We start from the raw sequence: 22,596 nt of genomic DNA on the forward strand, positions 1-22,596 counted from the left end.
TTTGCTTAATTAATGGTACATGACATAATGTAGCAAAGAATGATGTCTTTTACTTAATGGTTCCATAGGTTTTGGTGGGAGGCCAACCATAGTATATGTGTATTAAGGAAGGGTCAAAAGGTTCTGTAACATAATGGTACTACTTTTGTTTTAATTAACTAAAAATGTTTGGCATATAGATTCTCCCCTTCCTTTTTTCTTAAATTTTGCTATTTGATTATTACTGTTGTTGGTATATATGGGTGCATTATTGAATACATATGTGCTCAACTTTTCTTATAGGTGTCAACCCATTTTGTACTGAGATGCAATATTTCTATTTTCTTTAATTAATTACATTATTGCAAACATAAGAGAGCTGAAATCTCAATTCTCTATCATGGGTTATTGTCTTCATTTAATTCTTATAAATTTCTTACTATTGGATCAAGATCGTAATAAAGAAGAGTCAATTCTTAAATATTTAAAGAAAACTAGCTCACGGTAAAATTGAGTTTTTATAGCTCTATTTACTTATGCAGATGTCTTGTATCCATTTGCCATGAGATTAATCCAATTGTTAAAAAAACTCAGTTTAAAGAAAATAAATAGAGACCGAAGCTCTACTTACATCTCATCCTACTTTTATCACTTAAACTAGTAACTAGTAATCTCTCTCCGTATTTACCTTTGAAGGAGCAAGCTCTGGACCCCAAAAAAAAAAAAAAAATCCTCAGGAAATAAACCAAGTGTTTTTTGTCTTCTTCTTCTTCTTCTAATTCGAAGGATAGACACTAACTGTTTTGCGTCACAATTAGAATTCAACTCATAACTTCTTACTTAATAAGCTCTCCTAACATTAGACCATAAGGTTATTGGCTAAATCGATTGTGTTTTATGTAATACTCCTCCGTTTCTTAATATACTGTTGAGTTGATTTTGATCTTAAATATAAGACCTACTTCTCATATATATATATATATCAATTTTTTTTAAATTACCTTATAGATACTCCCTCAACCATAATCAAATAGAAGAGGGAGAAAAGATCTTAAGGAAGATGATTATGGTGTTTTGGGAAAAACATATCATACTTTTTTTTATAATTAGCTAATTTACCTAACTTCCTTAATGTAATCAAATTAGTTAAATAGATCTTATATTAAAAACAAAAGAAGTATATATATATATGTACGTACATAGATATAGATATATACTGATGGGGAGAGTGGTGGGGGTGTTGAAGGGGTGTGCTTTTAGATGTGGGACCCAAGTTCTAAGACGATGGATTCAATTCAAAAGCCCCTGATCCTAATCCTACCCTTCAAAGTTGAATGTTTCAATAGAATACTCATCTTCCTTCATGTGTGGCCATTACTAACTCAAGCTGGATTCAGAAAGCGACTTCAATCAAACCAAACACACTTGGAATGGTAAGACCAACCAAATCCCCGCAATACTCTCATTCTCTTTTACTTTTAGACCACACTGATCAATTCCAAATTTCCCACTGCCAGATTTTAATTTTCTCATCTCATACCCAAACCACCTTATGCCAGTCTTACCTTCTTCATGTTTTGAACAGGACTGGTTAATTTGGCCATAAGAACATATATATACTAATATCTATGTGGGAACATGTCTCTTGTGTTGTTGATTGATATTAGTCTTGTGGTTGAGATTTAAAGCAGGGTGAATTGTGGGCATGTTTCTTGTTACAAGTCAATTTAATTACATCACATAGGCCCTCTTGCCTCCATACATGTTTGTGTTGTCAAAATGTAGGAAAGGTGTTTGTGGATATGTGAGTGAGAGACATGGATGCTTTCCAGGATAGATAAGTGTGTTTGGATTATCTTAATTGCATTGCTCCCATAAACAAAAGCATGTCAACTTGGAGAGGGAGGGGGCCTCATTAGAAAAATAAATTCCAACCACTTTGATTGTTAACTTATTTATGAGATTTCGTTCTCATTTGGGGCCTTATACAGTTGTGTATACGTGTGTGTGATTGTGATTACATATTTTATAGTATATCAATAGCTTCATTGTAGGTTGGCGTGAGTGGTATATCAAATATGAAAAATTAAATCTCTACTTATCTATATTTGTCTTTTGTATTTTGAAAAAAATTAGTTTACCCACAAGCGTTATTCCTGATATTAAATATGAGAAATTAAATCACTAATTATCTCTTGAAACAAATTCAAGGAAACAATTTCAGCCAAGTTCTTTGGGAGAGTGTGAAAAGCCTTTCGTTTTTTTTTTTGCTATGCGTATGTATCTTTTTATTAGAAGTAATCCTATTTAAGACACTGTCAGCAGAGATTCAAACTTTAGTTTATCATGTTGTGATAAACTAGTTCTTTTCATTAGACCTAACCTTATCAGTGTGAAAAGCTCATTTATTAGTGCAATCCTTTATCTCTCCCTTTCCCAGTTTCTCTTATTTTAGGGTTTTATGATCCTTATGTTATCCCTTGTCCCATCAACACAATTCAAGCATTTAGAAGGGTGGTCCTTCCTAGTTTTAATTCTAACATATTTTACTTTTTATTAAATTGGATAAAAGTTTTTGAATCTTGAATTTTAGATAGTTTCCTCCCTTAAAGTTTATATTATGCTCATATAATTATTTTAAATGTCAAATATAGCACACTAACATGTTACTCTTTCTTCATCGATAAAATAATATACTACCAAATGTTCATAAATTTACAAAAGTTATAGCGATTAATAATTATTTAAAAGTCAAATGTTTATTTGTACAGGATGAGCATATATACACTTTGGCCAAGATAATTTATGGTATCATCTAAATTTAGAATTAAATATCTTTTGATTTCTTCAGTGGAGATACTTGATAACCTGGGATCTTTAGTTGGACCCTTTAGAAGAGAATAAATAATAGAAAATTAGAAGAAAAAAAAAGTAGGGTAGCACAATTGATTTCATGTGGACTTTCTTTAATTTTCTTTTTATTACTTATTAACCGAACCCCTTTTGTCATAAGAGAGGATCTAATTTAAGACATCTCTTATAATATTAAGATAATTTTTGAATATAAAACATGATATAACCCTTGCTTGAGACATCAAATATAAATCATGTTATTAAATTTATTATATGAAGGTACAATTTTATTTTTAATTTATTATTCTGTAAGTTATTATTTCCTTAAAAACTATAAATATTAAAATAGAGGTAAAATTGTAAAGTTATAAAATTTTAAGATAGACTTAATAAGTTCTAATTTTTTTAATCCTGACAAAACATTTTAGAAATACCTTATAATAGGATGACAAAAAACAGAGTACATCTTTAATAATGAAATATGACCATAGGAATTGGAATTGTGAAGAAGTTACCAACCAAATGAGTGCATAATTCATATTTTGATTGCATACAATGAAATTAAAGCCTCTGCTTTTTGGTAGATAATCAAAAGGAGCAGTAATGGCCATTACTTTTACAAATAGCAGATGGACCACCAAGAGAATGTTATTATTATAGCTGCGGCATATATTCAGTATGTATTACACTTCTAATCTTCATTGGTACACCAAAACATTCTCATTCTTCATTGGTCCATTTCTTAGTGATCTTATTGACTATTAGAGAAAATAGGCTCCCGTTTTAGGCAACAAAAAATCTTTATGTCGGCTTAAGTATAGGAATTTGTATTTTCTCTCTGATGTTTCATGCAAACATAATCATAATAACAATTATTATCTATAGGAAAAAAAATTCCACATCTTGGAAGACCTTCTTTTTACAGTTTTCCCCCTCTTTTTTCTAGGTTGAAATATTAAGAAAATATATATTATGGACTGAAATATATATAGTTTCAGGAAGTGAGTTCTTGAAACATTAATTGAAACATTATGTTAGGGATCTGCGGTTCTCATATTATAGCTATCCATTTACACTTTTTTTTTATAAAAAATAATATATCATTCAATCATTATGCAGTTAGGCATTGCTTATCATGCTTCCATAAATTCAGCTCTTTGCTCTATCATCTATGTACACTTAACTTAAAAAAAAAAAAACAATAGAAATGTAGCATGTGTATTTGACATTAAATTTAAATAGAATCAAAGTATTTTCTATAATATTCATTTTATTTTCAATTGGCAACAAGGATCGTTTCATTGAATAAAAAAATTTCCTCAAAATCCGATCCTAAAATCTAGAATCTAGAATTCAATAATATGACAGCTCAACATTTTTAGAAGCCAAACTGAGCATAATATTATCTATTTATCATGAAACTTAATTCAAGATGAGTAGCCCCAAAAAAAAAAGTTATTTCGAAATTTGAAAAAATAACCCACAAAATCTATTAACTATTATTAAAATAGAAAGGGCATAATTGTCATGTTACTGATTAAAAAAATTGGAGAACACAAACCAAAAGAAAACATTAAAAAATAAAAAAAAAGTAGAGAGATGAAGAATTATTTGGGCACAGGCATGACAGACAGGGGCAAGACCTCAGAAGAACAGAGAACTGTTTTGTGATTTGGACCCCGCTTGTTTCAGGACAAAAACCCAATGAAATAATTGAACCAAGAAAAAGCTTTGCTTTACCTTTGACCTCATACTCTCTCTCTATCTCTTTCTCTCTCCCCCTCGCCCCGCCTAATGGAGTAATAGTACACCACAGGCGAAGGCCCAGTCTAGTTTCATGACTCTCCATAGCTTCCATTCCTCTATGTTTCTCTCTCTCTAAGCTTCCCGGAGTTCTCTTTTCTACATTATTTTCGCCCCTTTTCATCACTGCTAAAGCAACGACGCTGAGGGAGTTCTGATCCTCGAAATAAGGTACTCTTTTGGGCTTATCCTACTTTCCTTTTGGTGGCTCTCATTTCTCTTCATGTGGGTTGCATCCCTTTCCCTTCAATTTTTGCTTTTTGCACCGGGGTCTCCATCTTCCCTTGAATCTACCGCAAATTTCACTCGAAATCAAGGTTCTATGATCAAGATCCAGGTTTCGTTTAATTAGTCTTGATCATTTTCGTTTGGCTTGTCACGATTATTTTATCTGTCTGAATAGGTTAAAATCTGTCCAAAATCTGCATTTTTCGTGTTGGGGCCCTAATTTGATTGACACCTATCTTGCTTTTTGTTGGTCCTCCTAGTCCTCCCCTTTTCATTCGTTTTCTGTAATTTTTCTTTTTCCTTTCAATTTCACTACTTTATCTTTTCGGGGGATGGTGTTGGGAAGATGAGAACCGAGGTGTCTTTGTTAGTTGCTTCTCACTTCTGAGCTTTACTAATCTGGGCATGGAGTACATGCAGCTTCGCAGCTTTATTTTCTTCTCCCCTTCTTTCTGGAAATGAAAGTCACTTGATTTACCTATTGGGGTTAGCTGCTATAATATTTTGCTTTTGGATTTTCTCTTGGTAAATCTGACGTTGAATTTGTTTGATTATCTTCTTGTGGTTTAGCTATTATATGATATCTACGTGATTCACGAAGTGGGCGATATTCTATCACTGCTTACTGGATCTGTTGCTATCCCATCTTAAGTGTGAGTTGTTATGTGACAAGTCCATTGTGGCATAGGTTTTGTCTCTTCATTAATAGATTGGTAGATCACCCTCTGCTCTGATGTTAATGCTAAGCCTATTGCATCAAACTGCAGTCAACGACTGACAATTTTTTCCTGATTCCTTTTATATATTGTTTCTTATCATTGAAGAAATTGCAGGTGATCGGGATTACTGATGGAAGATACAATGCTAATGGAGACGGATGGCCGGTCACAGATTTGGTTGGTTTGATCTGATTTAAGACTGTTTATCATATCTGATGGACTCAAAAACTAGTGCTAGAGCTGCCCAGAAACATCATCATAAGACGGCTGGGATTCAAACAATAGAGGCAAAAGACATCAAATCTTCAAAGACTGGGAAATCTGAACTGGCTGCGCCAGAAGATTTATCAAAATATGTTCAGGACTCGTTGAAGCAGTACACTGGAGACGCTTCTGAAAAGAAGAAGCTAGGGAGTTCAAACCCAAAGGAGTCTGCTGATTCCTTGATTAGTAAATTTGGTTCTTCTGTTTCCTTATCTGTTAATGAACAACTATCTGGAGGAGTTGACCATGTTGTTAATGGGAATAGAGGTTTGCAGGAAAGCTCTATTGACCAAGAAAAGAAAACATTAGAATATGGAAGTGTGAAGAGTAGTTCTGTTTCTGCTAAAGTTAGTGATGGGGCCAGCAGCCTGGCAAAGACCAGTGGAAGTGCCAAGATTAGTGATCGAGTTGATCTTGTTGAGAGTGGCAAGAGTAGCATTTGCAGAGGAAGTACAAGCAGTGATGTGAGTGATGAGAGCACTTGCAGCAGCTTTAGTAGCAGTGTCAACAAGCCTCACAAGGCAAATGACTTGAGATGGGAAGCTATTCAAGCCGTCCGAGCTAAAGATGGAGTTTTGGGCTTAGCTCACTTTAGACTACTGAAGAGGTTGGGTTGTGGGGATATTGGGAGCGTTTATCTCTCAGAACTGAGTGGAACTAAATGTTATTTCGCAATGAAGGTAATGGATAAAGGGTCTTTAGCTAGTCGTAAAAAGCTGCTTCGTGCTCAGACAGAAAGAGAAATACTGCAATCACTTGATCATCCTTTTCTCCCGACATTGTATACCCATTTTGAGACAGAGAAGTTCTCATGCTTGGTAATGGAATTCTGCCCAGGTGGAGACCTGCACACTCTCAGGCAGAGGCAGCCAGGGAAGCATTTTCCTGAGCAAGCAGTAAAGTATGTTTAAGTCAGAACTCCCTTTTCTTTTTTCATTAATTCAAGTGATAATTCATTTGATTATTACGTATAAATTGATGACCTGAATTTTCTAAATTGTTCCCTTGGTTTACTTCTAACAATCTAACACCTGTGGTTAATTCCCGCCTTATGAAAGTGCTTTATTCTACTCTATGTTTGTAAAGCTCTTAGTTCACTTCTTCTCTTTCATTGAGGTATGCAAAGTTCTTAGACTTGAAGATTTTATATTTTTTGAAATAAGAAAAAGTAAATGCAACAAGTCCCAGATGTTGTATCAACTTTATAATATAATTATGCTGTATATCTTGGTGGGTATCCGTAATTCATTGATCGTCAGAGGATGTTATACATATTTGGTTTTGAAAGTCAAACATTGTAAAAGTTTTCAACCATGACAATTGCTGCTGCATGTTATTTGTATTACATTATGTGATTAGGAAAGTAGTCTGGTCATGCATTTGTGGTTCATCTATCTCAGAATACCTGTGGAATGTGGATTTTAAATATACTTGTCTATAGGTCAAGCAAACCAGAATTAAGGGATCACAGATGGGTCTCATGCTCTGCTTTTTCCCCAGGAAAAGCCATCATGGACCTTATTCTGTATTTGGTTTTGACTTGGCTTTTGGCATTTGAGCATGCCCAAACTTCTTCACCTTTCTGAAGTCTGATGATGTCTGCTTGCTAGAGATGCAAGCACTCATGCTCCTAGTCTAGATATAATATTGCCTAGTGAGATCATGGTTTGGATTTGATTTGATGGTAACAGCTTCTATGTTATTGTTGAATTGCAGATTTTACGTGGCAGAGGTGCTGCTGGCGTTGGAGTACCTCCACATGCTTGGCATTGTCTACCGTGATCTCAAGCCAGAAAATGTCCTTGTTAGGGATGATGGGCACATTATGCTCTCAGACTTTGACCTTTCCCTCCGTTGTGCCGTTAGTCCCACTCTTGTTAAAAGTTCAGTCATGGAATCTGATCCTTTAAGGAAGAATCCTGTATATTGTGTGCAACCTGCGTGTATTGAACCGCCTTCCTGCATCCAGCCATCCTGCGTTGCTCCTACAACATGCTTCTCACCTCGGCTCTTTTCTAGCAAATCAAAGAAGGATAGGAAACCCAAAACTGAAATTGGAAACCAAGTGACTCCATTGCCTGAGCTCATTGCTGAGCCTACCGATGCACGATCCATGTCATTTGTTGGAACCCATGAATATTTGGCACCTGAGATCATCAAGGGAGAAGGTCATGGGAGTGCGGTTGATTGGTGGACTTTTGGAATCTTTCTATATGAGCTTTTGTTTGGTAAGACTCCTTTCAAGGGTTCTGGGAACCGAGCTACGTTGTTTAATGTTGTAGGCCAGCCTCTCCGATTTCCAGAAGCACCTGTTGTAAGTTTTGCAGCAAGGGATCTCATAAGGGGGCTGCTTGTGAAGGAACCCCAGCACAGGTTGGCATATAAACGAGGCGCCACTGAGATAAAGCAACATCCCTTTTTTGAAGGTGTGAATTGGGCACTTATTCGCTGCGCCACCCCACCAGAGATCCCAAAGCCTGTAGAGTATGAGAAGATACCTTCCCCAGCCTCATCAGCGGCCGAAAAGGCCAGCAACCATATGTCAATTGCCGATCAGAAAGGCTCTGGTAATTATCTTGAGTTTGATTTCTTCTAGTGTTAGAGACAGATATTGATGATTGCAAAATGGTTTCTGTTGAAAGAAAGGGGGGAGGAACTGTTTTTCAATGTTTAAAGAACAGATGATGAGGAATTGTATGTTTTGTTTTTGTTGGCTGTTTCTTGTTTCACAAGTTGTATGGCATATAATTAATGCATGGCTTCTCTGTCATCGGTGAAAGCATAAAGGAAAATGCCCCTTTTGAACTGCCATTGTCATCTCAAAGCTCCGTATCTATGTCCCAAAAAGATGAAGCATTTTTATATGCCATCAAACTCAACTGGGTACAGTTCTGAGTTGTAATCTATTGGTAGACATTCATTGATCGCAGAACACTGTGAGTTGGAATCAGAACGTTCGGTGACTCCTACTCTCCATAGTACTCACAGATAAACTATTATTTTATCCATACTAGGATTAATGATAAAATGACATCGTAAGCAGTTTTTAGAATAAAAATGTTGTTCTATATATATATATATATATATATTAATTTCGTTCTGTAGTAGTTTTGCGCTGAAAGATGGTCGAAGCAATCTCTGAAACTTCGCCTCTAGAAAGGCGAGATTTCATCTTCCTTTCTCTCTGTCATGGGCTTACTTTCGAAGCTACCAAACGGATCTTAGCTTTCACAGATGTTCCGGCGTTGCAAACAAAGTATATCACGGATCCTCCGTGAATGATTTGAGTGTCTCCGTTCAACCTATCAAAATTGATACGCTTTTCCACAAGATTCATCTTTGACGTTCTTATCTACATGTTCATAATTACATCCACTTTTCTTTTTGACAATCCCTAGCGCATCTAATTCCACAATCTAAAGCCCGGATCCACCGACGATTTCTTTTCGGTCTTAAAGTGGGATTCATCCGGATGCAGAAGAAATTCTGGGCCCGGGCATCTTCTTGAAGGGAACACCACCACGAGATTCATCTTCTTCCCGTGAAGATCCAGATAGCGGAGTGTCACATTCGCTGGAACGTGGCGAGGCAGCCCCAACCAGGTCATAAATCACGTCCTTTCCTTCGCATATGATCTTCACGTCACAGTTCTCAGGTGCTTTCTTCACTACCTCAACTGCCATTGCTTTTCTTCTGCGAGACCCACTTTTCCTATCATCAATCCAATAACTGAAACGTTGGAAATTACAAAATGCTCCTTCCGATCATATCGGATTTGGATTTGGTAATTAGAGGTAGCTTAGGGAGACTATGTTAGATTCGTTGTAATTCATTAACTAATTTATTTGACTTTCTTAATATATTCAAATTAATTAAATACTATCTCCACTCCTAAATACTACCTCCTGTCCTAATTATAAGAGCCAGTTGACTAATTTGAGAAGATTAAGAAAGTAAGTTGAGTTAGTTATTTGTCCTAAATAGGTGTCGTTTTTCCTAAAATATCCTTGTTAATCAAGTGTATTGCTAGAACTATCATTGTTAGAAGGACTGCTTTGGAAAAATATATATAAATATGAGAGACAAAGTGGATTGGAGTCTTATATTTAGGACTAAAATAAAAGTCAAACAGGGTCTTATATTAAGGACCGGAGGTAGTATAAGATCTTATGAACTACTACCTTCGGTCCTAATTATAAAAGCTAGTTGACTAATTTGAAGAGATTAAGGAAAGAAGTTAAGTTTGTTATTTGTAACAAACAGGCATTGTCTTTCTTAAAATATCCTTACTAATCAAGTGTATTGGCTAAAACTATTATTGTTAGAAGGATTATTTTGAAGAAAAAAATACATAAATATGAGAGACAAAGTGGACTGGGGTTTTATATTTAGGACTAAAATAAAAGCCAAATAAGACCTTATATTAAGGACTGAAGGTAGTAATTTGGAGGAGTTATTGAAGTTAAATAAATTGCTTTAAAATAATTATATTTATCATTCTTTTTCAAATTAGTTTTTTTAACTCATAAATTTGCATATAATCTAATAATACATATGATTGTTTTAGAAAGATCATGTATTCATGTAGCATATAATGTTTTTTATTTTTCTAAATTAATTAATTGAATTTTATATTAAGGACTTTTATATTAAAAATTAGAGTCACCTTACCTGAGATTAGATTTGGTAATTCCAAGGACTAATTTTTGGACTCCTATGTTGTTGATGACATCCACAATACTTTCGGCCGCGTTGTCGCCTTCAGTAAGCATTGTCTCCACCTTGACCTGTATGTTTTGCAAATTAGTTTTGGCATTTAGAATCATAAATTAAATGAATTATATATGTATATTTTTAATTCAGTTTTAATGTAAAAGGTTAAGAAAAATGTGACCTGACTCCTAAGAAAGGGACAATCCTGTAGGCTCCTCCAAACAAAGAAATCTAAGAAAAGGCCCTGGCCTTTTTCACGTCCTACTCAATATGGGCTTTAGGCCCATTAAAAAGGAATTAAATGGGTATTATTTACCCATACACACACACGCGCGACAAAAGCAATTTCATAGTAATTTTTATTTGTTTCTGTTTCGGAACAATTGGATATATATATTTATATATATATATATATATTTGAAGTTCATTTATGCTATTGAGGAACTTGCATGATTTTCCATAATTTGATTTAATTAAAAACTTATATTTTAATGGAGAAAGTACTTAAACATATCAAGTGTTTGGATTTGTCTGAAAGTGCTTTCTAAAAACACTTTTTTGTAAATCAAAACAAATTTATTCATATATTTACTTTATAAAATCATAATTTAGTTTCTATTTGAACACTTCCTTAATATATCAATAAAATATAGAAAGTTAAATTATTTTTTTAAAAAGATCAGAAATGACGTAATTAACTTGCTTCGAACACCAAGCATAATTAATTATGAAGCTTCTAGGAATGTGGGATGACATTACCTGGGAAGCAAGGCACAAGTCAATGAACCTTTGAAGAAGACGTTTCCGGTTGCATTTGTGTTGGTCTAAGTAGAGATTAATGTGGGACTTGTTTACGTGGCTCCTTGGAAGTTTTCCCACTGCAATTAATTGCCACAATTAACTAAATTAAATATATATAATAAATTCTACAAACTAAGTTTTTATATATAATACATTTAAATGCGTATACGCGCATAAACATGTCAACGTTAGGTTGGAACTCGAGATATCATCAAACAATTATACAAATTTATTGATGAAAGTGTTTTGCATATATTTTTGTATTTAAATGTCAACCATATACATTAGATATTTTTCTTGCCTACCAGATTCCCTTTTTCATCGTCACAGCCCCAGGTGGCAAACTCTTATTTGATACTCCCTCTACTTCACAGTTGAGGGCACTTTTGTATCGCAAATATTAAGAAAATTCAATTTTTTTTAAACCTCATAAAAATTCAATTTATTCTTTTAGTTTTGCCCTATCCACAACTAACACTCATATAATTCTTAAAACTACAAAATTCCTACATTTTGGACTGACAATAATTTCTAAAGACATGTTTTACATTATTATGGACGGGAGCTTCAAGGGAGTATTTTTTAAGCAGAAATAAAAAGGAAGAGTGACATTTAAGTTCCCAAAGGATGAATCAATGATAGGTATGTTTTTAAGATTTTTTTTTTTTGAAAATGAATTGTAGACATTGATTCAAATAGTTGCAAAAAGAAATCTCAATTGTAAACTGAGAGTTACATTTGAAATTTAAATGTCTCATTTGCGATTAAGATTCTTGAATTTGAGATTTTATGAATCAATGTCAACTCATTTTTTGGAAAAGTTGTCAGAAACCTAATTGTTACTCCTCCGGTCTTTAATATAGAACACAATTGTTAAGTTGGATTTAGGGTTTAGGGTTAATGGGTTAAGTGGGTTTGGTCCTCAATATAAGACCCATTTATCATATTTATCAATTTCTCTAAATTACCCATATAGATACTCTCTCAACCATAATCAAGTAAAAGAGGGAGATGAGATATTAAGAAAGATGATTATGGTGTTTAGGAAAAATGTGTCACATTTTTATAATTAACTAACTAATTAATTTTCTTAATCTAATCAAATTAATTAAATGGGTCTTATATTAAAGATTGGAGGAGTATTAATTCATTCATTCAGGCCTTACTTGCTTGACTAGAAATCTTACTACTCTTTTGGTTGAAAAGTCAAGGTTGTGAATTCTGTTCCCCCAAATTATGAAAGAAAATAACATTGACCTCCCCAAGCTCCAAACACATCATTTTTGCAGTGAGACTCCAAACATATCTTCATCCTATGTTTGATATGAAAGAAATGAAGGGAAGAAGAAGGCAGGAAAAATTTTAATGGGTTGGATTTAAATAATTGGAGAACTGGGATTATAAAACTTCAATAAAACTAAGATGTAAAATAAAATAGTAAGAAATTAAAAGGGTTAGTATAACATTTGGTTCTTCAAATTTGCCTTCATTTTGGTTTTGGTCCCTAAAAAGGCAAAATAGTTAAAGTTTTTATTAGATGATAGGGATAAATGTTATAAATGGAAAGAAAAAAATTTGAGGGACTAAAATCTATGGTTTGAAATTTTAAAGACCAAAACCAAAATGAAGATAAATTTAAAAAAACTAAAGTTTGTATTACCCCAAATTAAAAATTAATTAAAAATTTTAAGTCTACTCATTTTTTAGATTTTTAAACCAAACTCATTAAAATTTGTCCTGCCCTGCTTTCCATGCCTTGTACCAAATAGACCTTAGAAAACGATCAAAACTAACCACTCCTGATGAAAATCATTACGAAAAAAAGGGGGGAACCCTAAAACGAAGTGAACTAATAACCATTACAGAAACAGACAAGCCAAAAAAAAAAACCAAGACAAAATAGAAGTGATAAAGAAGAGTTACGATACACTTACTGGGACTAGGAATAAGTCTAACCAGGGGGAAGACATGAAGAAGACGAAGTGTTGTGAAAGGTGTGATCCAGTGCTTTAACGTCCATGAAAGTGCTTCCAAGCTCGACTTATCACCATGCTTGCCCACACACACATGCACAACATCCTCCCGCCAGCTCCGAAAATCCAGAGAGAACACACTACTCTCACAATCTTCTTCTCTTATCGTATCCAAACCCTCCTCCTTCGGGTTCTTCCCTGTACCAAACAAAGAATCCGAATCGGAATCCGAGTCCAAGTCCAATTCCAAATAACCTTCTTCTTCTTGTTCTTCTTCTACCTCCCTTGTAGCCCTCTCGTTGTTGGTTTCTAGGCTAACATCATCATCATCGAACACCTGCTGGTTTCTCTTGAACCCTCTGAAACTGCTAAAACTGGTGCAGTTTGATGAGATTTCTGATTCATCATCGGATAATGTTTCCTTTGACGACATGTTCGATCATTCCCAGAGACTTTTAAAGATTGAGGCTTTTGCTTCCGGTAGAAGCTGGGTTTGCTTGCTTTTGATTGATAGGGGTTTATGTTTATGGATCATGCTTGGGAGATTCTGAAATCAATGAACCGAGTCAGACGGTGAGGAATGTTGAAGGGTTTTTCACGGAATACAGTTAGAAGGAACTTCAAATTCATAATTTTGACTGGGTTTTCTTTGGTGTACAATGACATCTGGACTTTTCTTTATTTAATTTTGTTTTCATAATGACATCACGTAAACCGTATTTTTTTATTAGGTACAAATATCTTTCTAATTATATTCAAGACATTATCAGACACTTCAATTCTTCCAAAAGAAATTTGAAATGATGAATACCATTTTTAATATATTATGGTACTTAGCTTTTGGTGGTTAGTTTAAAATAATATGCTGTGTAATAGATTATTATCAATTCAATCAGTGCGTGATATATATATATATATGTATATATATGTTCGGCTAAAATACAAAGAAAGAAAGAATTTAATTGAAAATACATGATTTATTTTTCTATTTTTTTAAAAAAAAATTATTTTTATTTAGTAATTAATTATCTTGATGGTAGAGTTTTATACGAGTGTGTCCAAATACATACGCGTGATTTGTTTGGCTATTATTGCAAGATAGCTCATATATGTTCATAACTTCGTATTTATCATGGAAAGAATAACGCAGAAGCAAGCTGTAAGTAACATCTGGTCCAAAAAAAGAAAAAAAGCAAGCTGTAAGCAATAATTCGATTTGTTTTTTTTTTTGTTTTGTTTTAGGCGTAGTAATATAATTCGATTTTGTTGTTGGTACCATATGTATTTTGATCCGAAATTTTCCCCGTTTTTGATATTTGTAGATAAATTTGCAAATCAATCAACGTATTACAATAAATTTAAATACTCCTCCGGTCCTTAATATGAGACCCATTTAACTAATTTGATTAGATTAAGGAAGTTAGGTAAGTTAGTTAATTATAAGAAATATGACACATTTTTCCTAAAACACCACAATCATCTTTCTTAATACCTCATCTCCCTCTTTTACTTGATTATGGTTGAGAGAGTAGAGAAAAATTGATAAATATGATAAATGGATCTTATATTTAGGACCAAAACCAACTCAAGAATTGGGTCCTATATTAAGGACCGGAGGAGTATATTTTACTGTAAATTTCCTTTGTACTTATTCATATTGTTTTCAATTTTATAAATTATACTCCTCCGGTCCTTAATATAGGACCAAACTCTTGAGTTAGTTTTGGTCCTAAATATAAGACCCATTTATCATATTTATCAATTTTCTCTAAATTACCCTTATAGATACTCCCTCAACCATAATCAAGTAGAAGAGGAAGAGGGGGTATTAAAAAAGATGATTATGGTATTCTAGGAAAAACGTGTCATATTTTTTATAATTAACTAACTTACCTAACTTCTTTAATCTCATCAAATTAGTTAAATGAGTCTTATATTAATTAAGGACCGGAAGAGTATTAACTATGGTTATAATCGATAAAAATGATTATTTAATATATCTAACTTACTTTCGTAGTTGTACTCGATTTGAATAGTTGGAATTTCCATTTGTTTTCATTTTATTTAATACTTTCTTTATAACAAATGTAAATCTTGAAAAACTCAAATCATTCTGCTTAGTTTTTAATTTTCCCTTACATAATGGTCTAAATCAAACATACAAAATTTTAGTTACACAATATGATGATATGCAATAAAGCAAAATCTTCAAATACTTCACTAATTAATAAATGATTAAATTGAAAACCCTAAAATATTGTAACCATTTATTAGTGTTGTTTTCACCTTGCCCTGTCCACTAATTTAATTGTAAGAATATACTTATATAACTTATTAAATTTTCATGATTTATTCACTAGAACATTTTAGTATTTCTAGAAATTAAGAGTAAATTTTATAAATATTAAATATTAAATTATACTTTTCCAATCCTTAATATAAGACCCATTTAACTAATTTGATTAGATTAAAGAAGTTAGGTAAGTTAGTTAATTATAAAGAAAAGTGACAAATTTTTTCTAAAATACCATAATCATCTTTCTTAATACCCCATTTCCCTCTTCTACTTGATTATGGTTGATGGAGTATCCATAAGGATAATTTAGAGAAAATTAATAAAGATGAAAAATGGACATTATATTTAGGACCAAAACCAACTCAATAATTAGATTTTATATTAAGGACCGGAGGAGTATTTTTTTACATAAAAAACAAGCTATCAAGTCATCTTTATTTAATAAATTTTAGTATTTTGTAAACTTAAATTAAACAGATCCAGTTCTTTGAATCTAACTTTTACACACACACACAGCTATATAATTAAAGAATCATATTTTTCACGCAAAAAAAAAAAGAATAATATTTTTAATATAGAGCATGTTGTAAATATTTTTTTGTTGGGTGCCTCTTTGAAGTGTGATTCGTTTTTTAAAGTATTTCGTATAAAAAAAGAAAATAAATGAGACGTTTGATTTGCTGAAACACGCCTATACCAAGGGCGAATTAAATTAATGCGTCGACTTGTTGAAAAGCATATAAAACAGAATATGCCTTTTTGGCTTGTGATAATTAATCATCATTAATAATCCAAGTCAAGTCACGCTTAATTGATTACATCACCGCTTAAATATAAACTAATTTAATTTTGTGATGCTTTCGCTTTTCTTGTCTTTGCACTTCACACAAGTTTCGTCATTTTATATACACAATTTTTCCCGTTTTGTTTACGTTTTAGCATTCCTCAACATTGAGAGAACAGAAATGTCCATATATTATTGAAAATAGTTGCTAATTTCTAAAAATAAAATATAAATATATTAATAAATAAATAAATAAGTGTTTTTTAATGTGCTTAGAAAAAATTATAATTGATGCTTGTATATAATATAATTGCACACACCCAAACACACATTTCTGACCTTTTTTTTTGGCCCGACTTTTTGGTGTACGTAAATTGCATAGGGATTGATTTGATATGTTGGCGTATGAATAATATCATGATTTAAGATATTTAACTTATATTATAAGCGGTGTATTATTATTGATTTCTGCCATAATTTAAACTTGAATTAAATAAATATTAACGTATTAAGTGTTGTTTTTTTGGGGGAAATTTCAACCATTAGGTGGTTGTACCAAAATAATGTTAGAGGCAGTGCTTAAACTGAATTACTTTGAAGGGGTGTTTGGGATGTACTAAACAAGTGCTTGGATACAAATAGAGATAAAAAAATTTTCACATATTTATTTCAAACTTTGTAAAATAACTTTTGAAATTATGGTTTGATTTTTTCTCAAAACACCTTTTAAAGTGTAATCAGTCTTAATCATTCTTCTAATGATATATAAATCAAGGCAGAAAGTTAATTAAGTGGTAAATCACGTATATTATATATATATATATATATATATTAAAATATTGGTATCTGGGCCACGAAGAGGATCGTACGCAAATTTTAAGGAAATCGTATGCATTTCTTAATTTTTTTAAAAAAATTTGGGTACGTGGAGACAATTCTTTGATGAAATTTTGTTATTCGTATACCTTGATTATCGGCTTAGAGTATGTTGGATTAGCGTTGGACAAAACTGACTTTTAACCCAATTAACTTTTATAACTGATATTAGAGTAAAAGTCAATTTGGATATATTTGGATAGGAGCTTTTAAAAAGTCAGTTGAAAAAGTTAAAAGTTATTTGGATGATTAATAGAAAAGTTAGTTTAGTTGTAAAATGACTGAAAAAGACATAGACTTTATTAAATAGTAGTATTTGAAATTTTATGTTTTTAATGTGATAATAGTTTAAGAAAATACATAAAATTATTAAGATAAAATATAAATAGTTTATTTGTGAAATTATCAAATAAAAAATTTGTTACGGAGAAAAATTTGAAAACATATTATAGATAAATTTGAAAACACCGTATAGATAATTAATTAAATATATATAATGGACAAACATGAATATAAATTAAAATTCCTTTGGTTTGAATAAAAGCTCATTATGCTAACAAAGGAGATAAGGCAGAGGAAAAAATGTGAGGATAAATCTGAGATGTTCATTTTTAATGATTACCGTTTAAAACTGCAGTTTGAAAATGCAGTTTTTTTTTCGTTGAGTTTAACTAAAATTGAAGGCCAGAAGTTAGTTGAAAAAGTTAACTCAGCCAAACAACGTTTTTTGTTTGACTCAATTTGCAACATCAATTTTATCATTTCTAAGACACTTTTACTATTAGAAATGGCAATCCAAACATACTCTTAGTGTCTTAGAACTCAACTTCTGGGCCCAAAAGAAGGCTTTATTAACTTTGGTTGGTTTTCCTTTATTTCTACTGTACGCGCATTTATTATTTGATCATTAGTGTCATATTTCTTTTTTTTTGGGGGGGGTTTGATAAGATGTGAAGCTGACTTTTAATTTGTTTGAAAAACATCTTTGATTATTTTGATTCATTTCTTTTTCATTTTACGAATTAAGATATCTAATACAACACAGCACACGTTGGCAAAAAAAATGCAAGTGCACGTGTGAGGAGAGTCTGCCACCTACCATTGTTACATAATACTCTATCCAGATTAATCGATTACTTAGATAGGATTTCAAAAAAGTACTAGATATTATGTGGATGGCCCAAAAAATTATTAGAAATATAATAAAACGGTACACGAGAGAAAATGAAGAATGAAATCTTAGAGCTATAAATTACTACTTCTTATCATTAATATCAAATATATATAACTAATTTAAAGATATTAAAAAAATTAATTAAGTTGATTATTTATAACGGATATGTGTTACTTCTTTAACATTTAATCTTTAATTATATGCACTAAAACTATTTTTGATAAGAACTTCTTACAATCAAATAGAAATATTTTGAATAAAAATTATAAATTTAGAAGACAAAGTAGATTCAGATATTATATTTAGAACTAAATTTAACTCTTAACTAGTTTTTATATCAATCACCCAAGGTAGTACATATAGAAGAGAAACATGGTTTGAAGTTTGAAAACAAAAATATCGAAACCAAAACACAAACACATAAAATCAGAGACAGAACGAACACAACAAAATATGAACATTTTACTTATAAATTTAATCAAAGTGATTCATCATGTCTATTACAAGTATCCGACACGGACGTTGATCAATAATGATATAAATCCTCGTGTTTTGAGGCCAGATAAATCTCTTAAAAGCATATGTATATACACACACTCTCAAAAACCTTAAACTAGAATAACTTAACTACATGAATAATTAATATCGTCATTTAAACATGGGTTTAAAACAAATGCAAGAAACTGGACCATTGTGACGATCCTCTTCTTTCATGTGCATGGACGTCTGAATGTGATTATCATTACTATTATTACTCTCGGCCATGGCTGCACGAGGGGAAGGAGCATGAGGAGAAGGAGACATCATGGTCAACATTTGTTGGTTGACTTCTTTGCCTTCACTTATAATTCTGACCCTGCAACTTTCTGGTGCATTCTGCAGAATCTGATCTGCTATCCCATTATTCCCTCTCTTTGATCTCGATTTTCTGCTCATCCAAGAATATAATCAACACCAAAATCTTTCAACTTAAGCCATGAAAACAGGTAAAAAAATTTTTTAGAAGCACGTCATTTGAAATCCGAAGATCTCCCAATGAGCATTTAAAGCAGCTGTGACTCAAAACAAGACTTTTGGTTAAACTAGCACAATCCCCTTACTAGCTCAACTATGCCCTTGCAAGTAAAAAGTAGCATGATTTAAGGTATTGTTAGGAGCAAAAGTTTAAAAGGAAAGCTCATCCAGGGTAGGAAAGTCTCTTAAACTTGTACTAGTACATGCATACCTTAGATTGGATTTGTTGGTTCCAATGACAAGCTTTTGTATGTGAAGAATGGGGACGAGCTCCAGGATTGCCTTGGCCACCGTGTCACTCTCAATTAAAATGGTGTCCACCTTGACCTGTTAATTAATTAATTAGATCAACAAATTAATTAAAATCTCTCTTTGAAATTAATTAATTACTTGGAAAAAAAAAACAAGCAAGAACCTGCGAAGAAGAGCATAATTGGAGGAACTTGGAAAGCAGGAGTCGTCGCTTGGCACGTTGTTGAGCCTCATAGCTCTCAATCTGCTCTGCACTCACTTGGTTCTTTGGAACCATACCCATTCCCACTGTGCGTCATATCATTAATCCCATCAACGAGGTGGTAACATTAGTGAAAAACACTAATTTAATTATATATTAAATGATAATATATAAAATATATTTTCGTCTCTGTTTTAAGTGTAATTGTATAGGCACCTGTAGTAGTAATTGAGTTTATGATATTGCATCTAATTCTTGCTATGTATTTATTATAAAAGCAAAAACACATCCTCGAATAAATTAGAGATAAAAAAAATTTAAAAAAGTGACGTCTTAGAGATTGAACATGTCTTTTAATTTGTTACTGAAATACAAAAAATAACTTTTACAAAAGTTGCCACTATAAACTGATTAAATACTATATATAAAAATCACAATAATAAGCAACAAAAAAATTTAAAATGTGTTTTTCATTCTTTACACAGCAATTAAGCATCTCCTAACATAGCCAGATTCATAAGAAAATTCTAATGTCAAACATGCTGATTAATGCCTTTTGACCTTAAACTTCACATTTTTCTTTGTAATTATTGTACTAAGCGCGGCGCAAGCTTTAGGAGAATCAAAATTTTCAGCAGCAGTTTATACTAAATGTATAAATAAAATTTCTGCTCCAGCAAAATTTTTCTATCTATCTTTCTATAAAGGAAAATCGATTTAGCAATTTAAAAAGAGAGGTAACGATTTATTTTTAAAAGAAAAGGCTTATAAAAATACTCATAAATAAAATTAATAAAATCTTGATATGATTGAAACTTTCACCTCCCGGTCCCAAGCTAAGCCAAATAATCCTTATCATTAATAAATTTCTATGGACTCAATAAGAGCGAAGGAGATTAAATTTCAATGGACTTAAAAAAAGTCTAACACACGACGGTGATGAGGGGATCAAGTTTCTATGGGGGTAGGCCCTCGCTTTGACAAAATGTGCACTCAACTACCTCAAACAAAAAAGACAGCCTTGTAACTAACAGGGGTTGGATCTAACAGAAAAGATTAGTTCCTCAAAATGTGATGAACCAATGTTTGAATTTCTGTTAGGAGAGGTGCCTATATTTAGTACCTGATAGTATTTCGAATAAGATTACCTCTAATAAAAAGATACATATGTTTTAGCCAAAAAAACAAACAAAAAACAAGACAACCTCGTACGCAGCTGCCAATCACATACAGAGAACAAAAAAAACATGTTTCCTTGCCAAATCTAGCTTGTTTGGCAGTGCGGGAATCCCTATGAGGGAAAATCACAGTAATTTAACTAGAATTACATAAAAGTCCTAAGAAAAAAATTGATAAATCTCTTAAAATTGAGTTATTGTTAATAAGTCGCCTGAAAAATACTTGTGCAAAGAACAGATAGAAGAATAAGTTGTAATTTAATCAATTTGACTCGTATATATTGATGGATGATTTGTAGGTCCTTCTCCAATATTTGTAGGTCAAATTGAGAAATTTATAACTTACTATTATATTTGCAAGCACAACTTTTTCAAGTAACGTATTGATAATAACACAATTTTAACGAACTTATTAATAATTAATTTCATTGCTTGAGACCTTTCTATAATTTTTTTTTTGGTCTAGTAGTAAAAACAACAAAAATTTAGGGCCGTATGATGTGTTTGTTAATAGTTAGTTAAGCCCAAATTAAAACAAATTAAACAGATGATTATTTGAAGTAAATTTGAGGACATGAGAGTCCCGACAATTTTGCTCTAAATGAATAAATCTGAAAATGAATTAAAGTAAGAAAATTCAAAATTGTGGCTCACATGGATTAGGAATGTGTTTGATCTCAGGGAAGACGTGGATGAGATAGACCATGGTGGAAGGAGAAGTTATCAGGTGCTTGAGGGTCCACGAAAGAGCCTCCATGCTCGTCTCGCTCTTCCCCACTCCCACATACACACAGTCCTCTTCTTCGACCCCCACCGCTGCCGCCGCCCATGACCCGCCGTGGCTCTCCTGCACCTCCGAAGACCTCTCTTCCTCTATCTCCCACAGACCCTCGCCACCGCCGACCCGGGCGTTCTTATCGTCGTGGTCGTGATCCATGGCTTCGTCGGAATACTGACAGCACTGAATTGGCTCACTTAATATTACAGACATAACAACAACATATATATAGGTATATGTAGTATGGATCTCTTTGAAGTGGTCTTTTGGTTCTTATGGTCTGAGATGGTTGGTTCTAGCTTTCTCTCTCCACATATGAAGAAGAAGAAGGTAATGGAATCAGACAGGGGGCTTTTTGTTGAAGGTTTTTGAATGAGAGAGATAACAGCAGATTTTGAGACATGTTAAGGAACGCGGCGCCGGATTGAAAAGAATATAAATTATAAATCTGCCTCATAGATTAGATCTGGTTTAGGTTATTCACTTTCGTTATAGTTTTGAGGCTGTTTAGAATGATATATAAATAATTTTTTAATTATAATTTACAAAATGCTTTTCAAAGTTGATATCGTCATCTGTGTAAGATCTATTTTACATGTTTCTTATTTTTTTTTAAATTAATCATATTAATACTCTTCAACAATAATCAAGTTAAAGAAGGAATGAGGGAATTAAGGGAGATACCTAGGATGTTTTAGAAAATAATATT

At 32.5% G+C, this 22,596-nt stretch overlaps 3 protein-coding genes across 4 annotated transcripts; 1 reads left to right on the forward strand and 2 right to left on the reverse strand.

The window, feature by feature from the left end:
• The first annotated feature begins 4,590 nt into the window (after positions 1–4,590).
• LOC114714417 (serine/threonine-protein kinase D6PKL2) lies at positions 4,591–8,657 on the forward strand. Of its 2 annotated transcripts, none has more exons than XM_028899156.1 (3): positions 4,591–4,806; positions 5,688–6,747; positions 7,563–8,657. In XM_028899156.1, exons 2-3 carry the CDS (start codon positions 5,798–5,800, stop codon positions 8,440–8,442), a joined length of 1,830 nt encoding a protein of 609 aa, XP_028754989.1. In that variant the 5' UTR covers positions 4,591–4,806; positions 5,688–5,797; the 3' UTR covers positions 8,443–8,657. The 2 variants fall into 2 exon arrangements, with proteins under 2 accessions (XP_028754989.1, XP_028754988.1); XM_028899155.1 differs by having other exon boundaries at positions 5,697–6,747.
• A 600-nt stretch (positions 8,658–9,257) lies between these two features.
• LOC114714430 (U-box domain-containing protein 35-like) lies at positions 9,258–13,849 on the reverse strand. Its single transcript, XM_028899180.1, has 4 exons — positions 13,295–13,849; positions 11,319–11,437; positions 10,518–10,633; positions 9,258–9,557 (listed from the first exon to the last, which is right to left on the reverse strand). Exons 1-4 carry the CDS (start codon positions 13,764–13,766, stop codon positions 9,311–9,313), a joined length of 954 nt encoding a protein of 317 aa, XP_028755013.1. The 5' UTR covers positions 13,767–13,849; the 3' UTR covers positions 9,258–9,310.
• A 5,054-nt stretch (positions 13,850–18,903) lies between these two features.
• LOC114714431 (U-box domain-containing protein 35-like) lies at positions 18,904–21,986 on the reverse strand. Its single transcript, XM_028899181.1, has 4 exons — positions 21,764–21,986; positions 19,893–20,017; positions 19,689–19,804; positions 18,904–19,391 (listed from the first exon to the last, which is right to left on the reverse strand). Exons 1-4 carry the CDS (start codon positions 21,864–21,866, stop codon positions 19,112–19,114), a joined length of 624 nt encoding a protein of 207 aa, XP_028755014.1. The 5' UTR covers positions 21,867–21,986; the 3' UTR covers positions 18,904–19,111.
• Positions 21,987–22,596: the final 610 nt, after the last annotated feature.

This window comes from Neltuma alba, unplaced genomic scaffold, assembly GCF_004799145.2.
Source record: "Neltuma alba isolate B1F8T4 unplaced genomic scaffold, ASM479914v2 tig00011501_pilon, whole genome shotgun sequence".
NCBI lineage: Eukaryota > Viridiplantae > Streptophyta > Magnoliopsida > Fabales > Fabaceae > Neltuma > Neltuma alba.

What these genes read in the sequence shown, in the direction of transcription:
- LOC114714417 (XM_028899156.1), top strand. Translation starts at nt 5,798, where the DNA reads ATGGACTCAAAAACTAGTGCTAGAGCTGCCCAGAAACATCATCATAAG. An exon ending in TTTCCTGAGCAAGCAGTAAA is followed by an intron (nt 6,748 to 7,562) that starts GTATGTTTAAGT and finishes GTTGAATTGCAG; the next exon opens with ATTTTACGTGGCAGAGGTGC.
- LOC114714431 (XM_028899181.1), bottom strand. Translation starts at nt 21,866, where the DNA reads ATGGAGGCTCTTTCGTGGACCCTCAAGCACCTGATAACTTCTCCTTCC. An exon ending in CAAACACATTCCTAATCCAT is followed by an intron (nt 20,018 to 21,763) that starts GTGAGCCACAAT and finishes TATGACGCACAG; the next exon opens with TGGGAATGGGTATGGTTCCA. An exon ending in AATTATGCTCTTCTTCGCAG is followed by an intron (nt 19,805 to 19,892) that starts GTTCTTGCTTGT and finishes ATTAATTAACAG; the next exon opens with GTCAAGGTGGACACCATTTT.
- LOC114714430 (XM_028899180.1), bottom strand. Translation starts at nt 13,766, where the DNA reads ATGTCGTCAAAGGAAACATTATCCGATGATGAATCAGAAATCTCATCA. An exon ending in TAGACTTATTCCTAGTCCCA is followed by an intron (nt 11,438 to 13,294) that starts GTAAGTGTATCG and finishes AATTAATTGCAG; the next exon opens with TGGGAAAACTTCCAAGGAGC. An exon ending in ATTACCAAATCTAATCTCAG is followed by an intron (nt 9,558 to 10,517) that starts GTAAGGTGACTC and finishes GATTGATGATAG; the next exon opens with GAAAAGTGGGTCTCGCAGAA.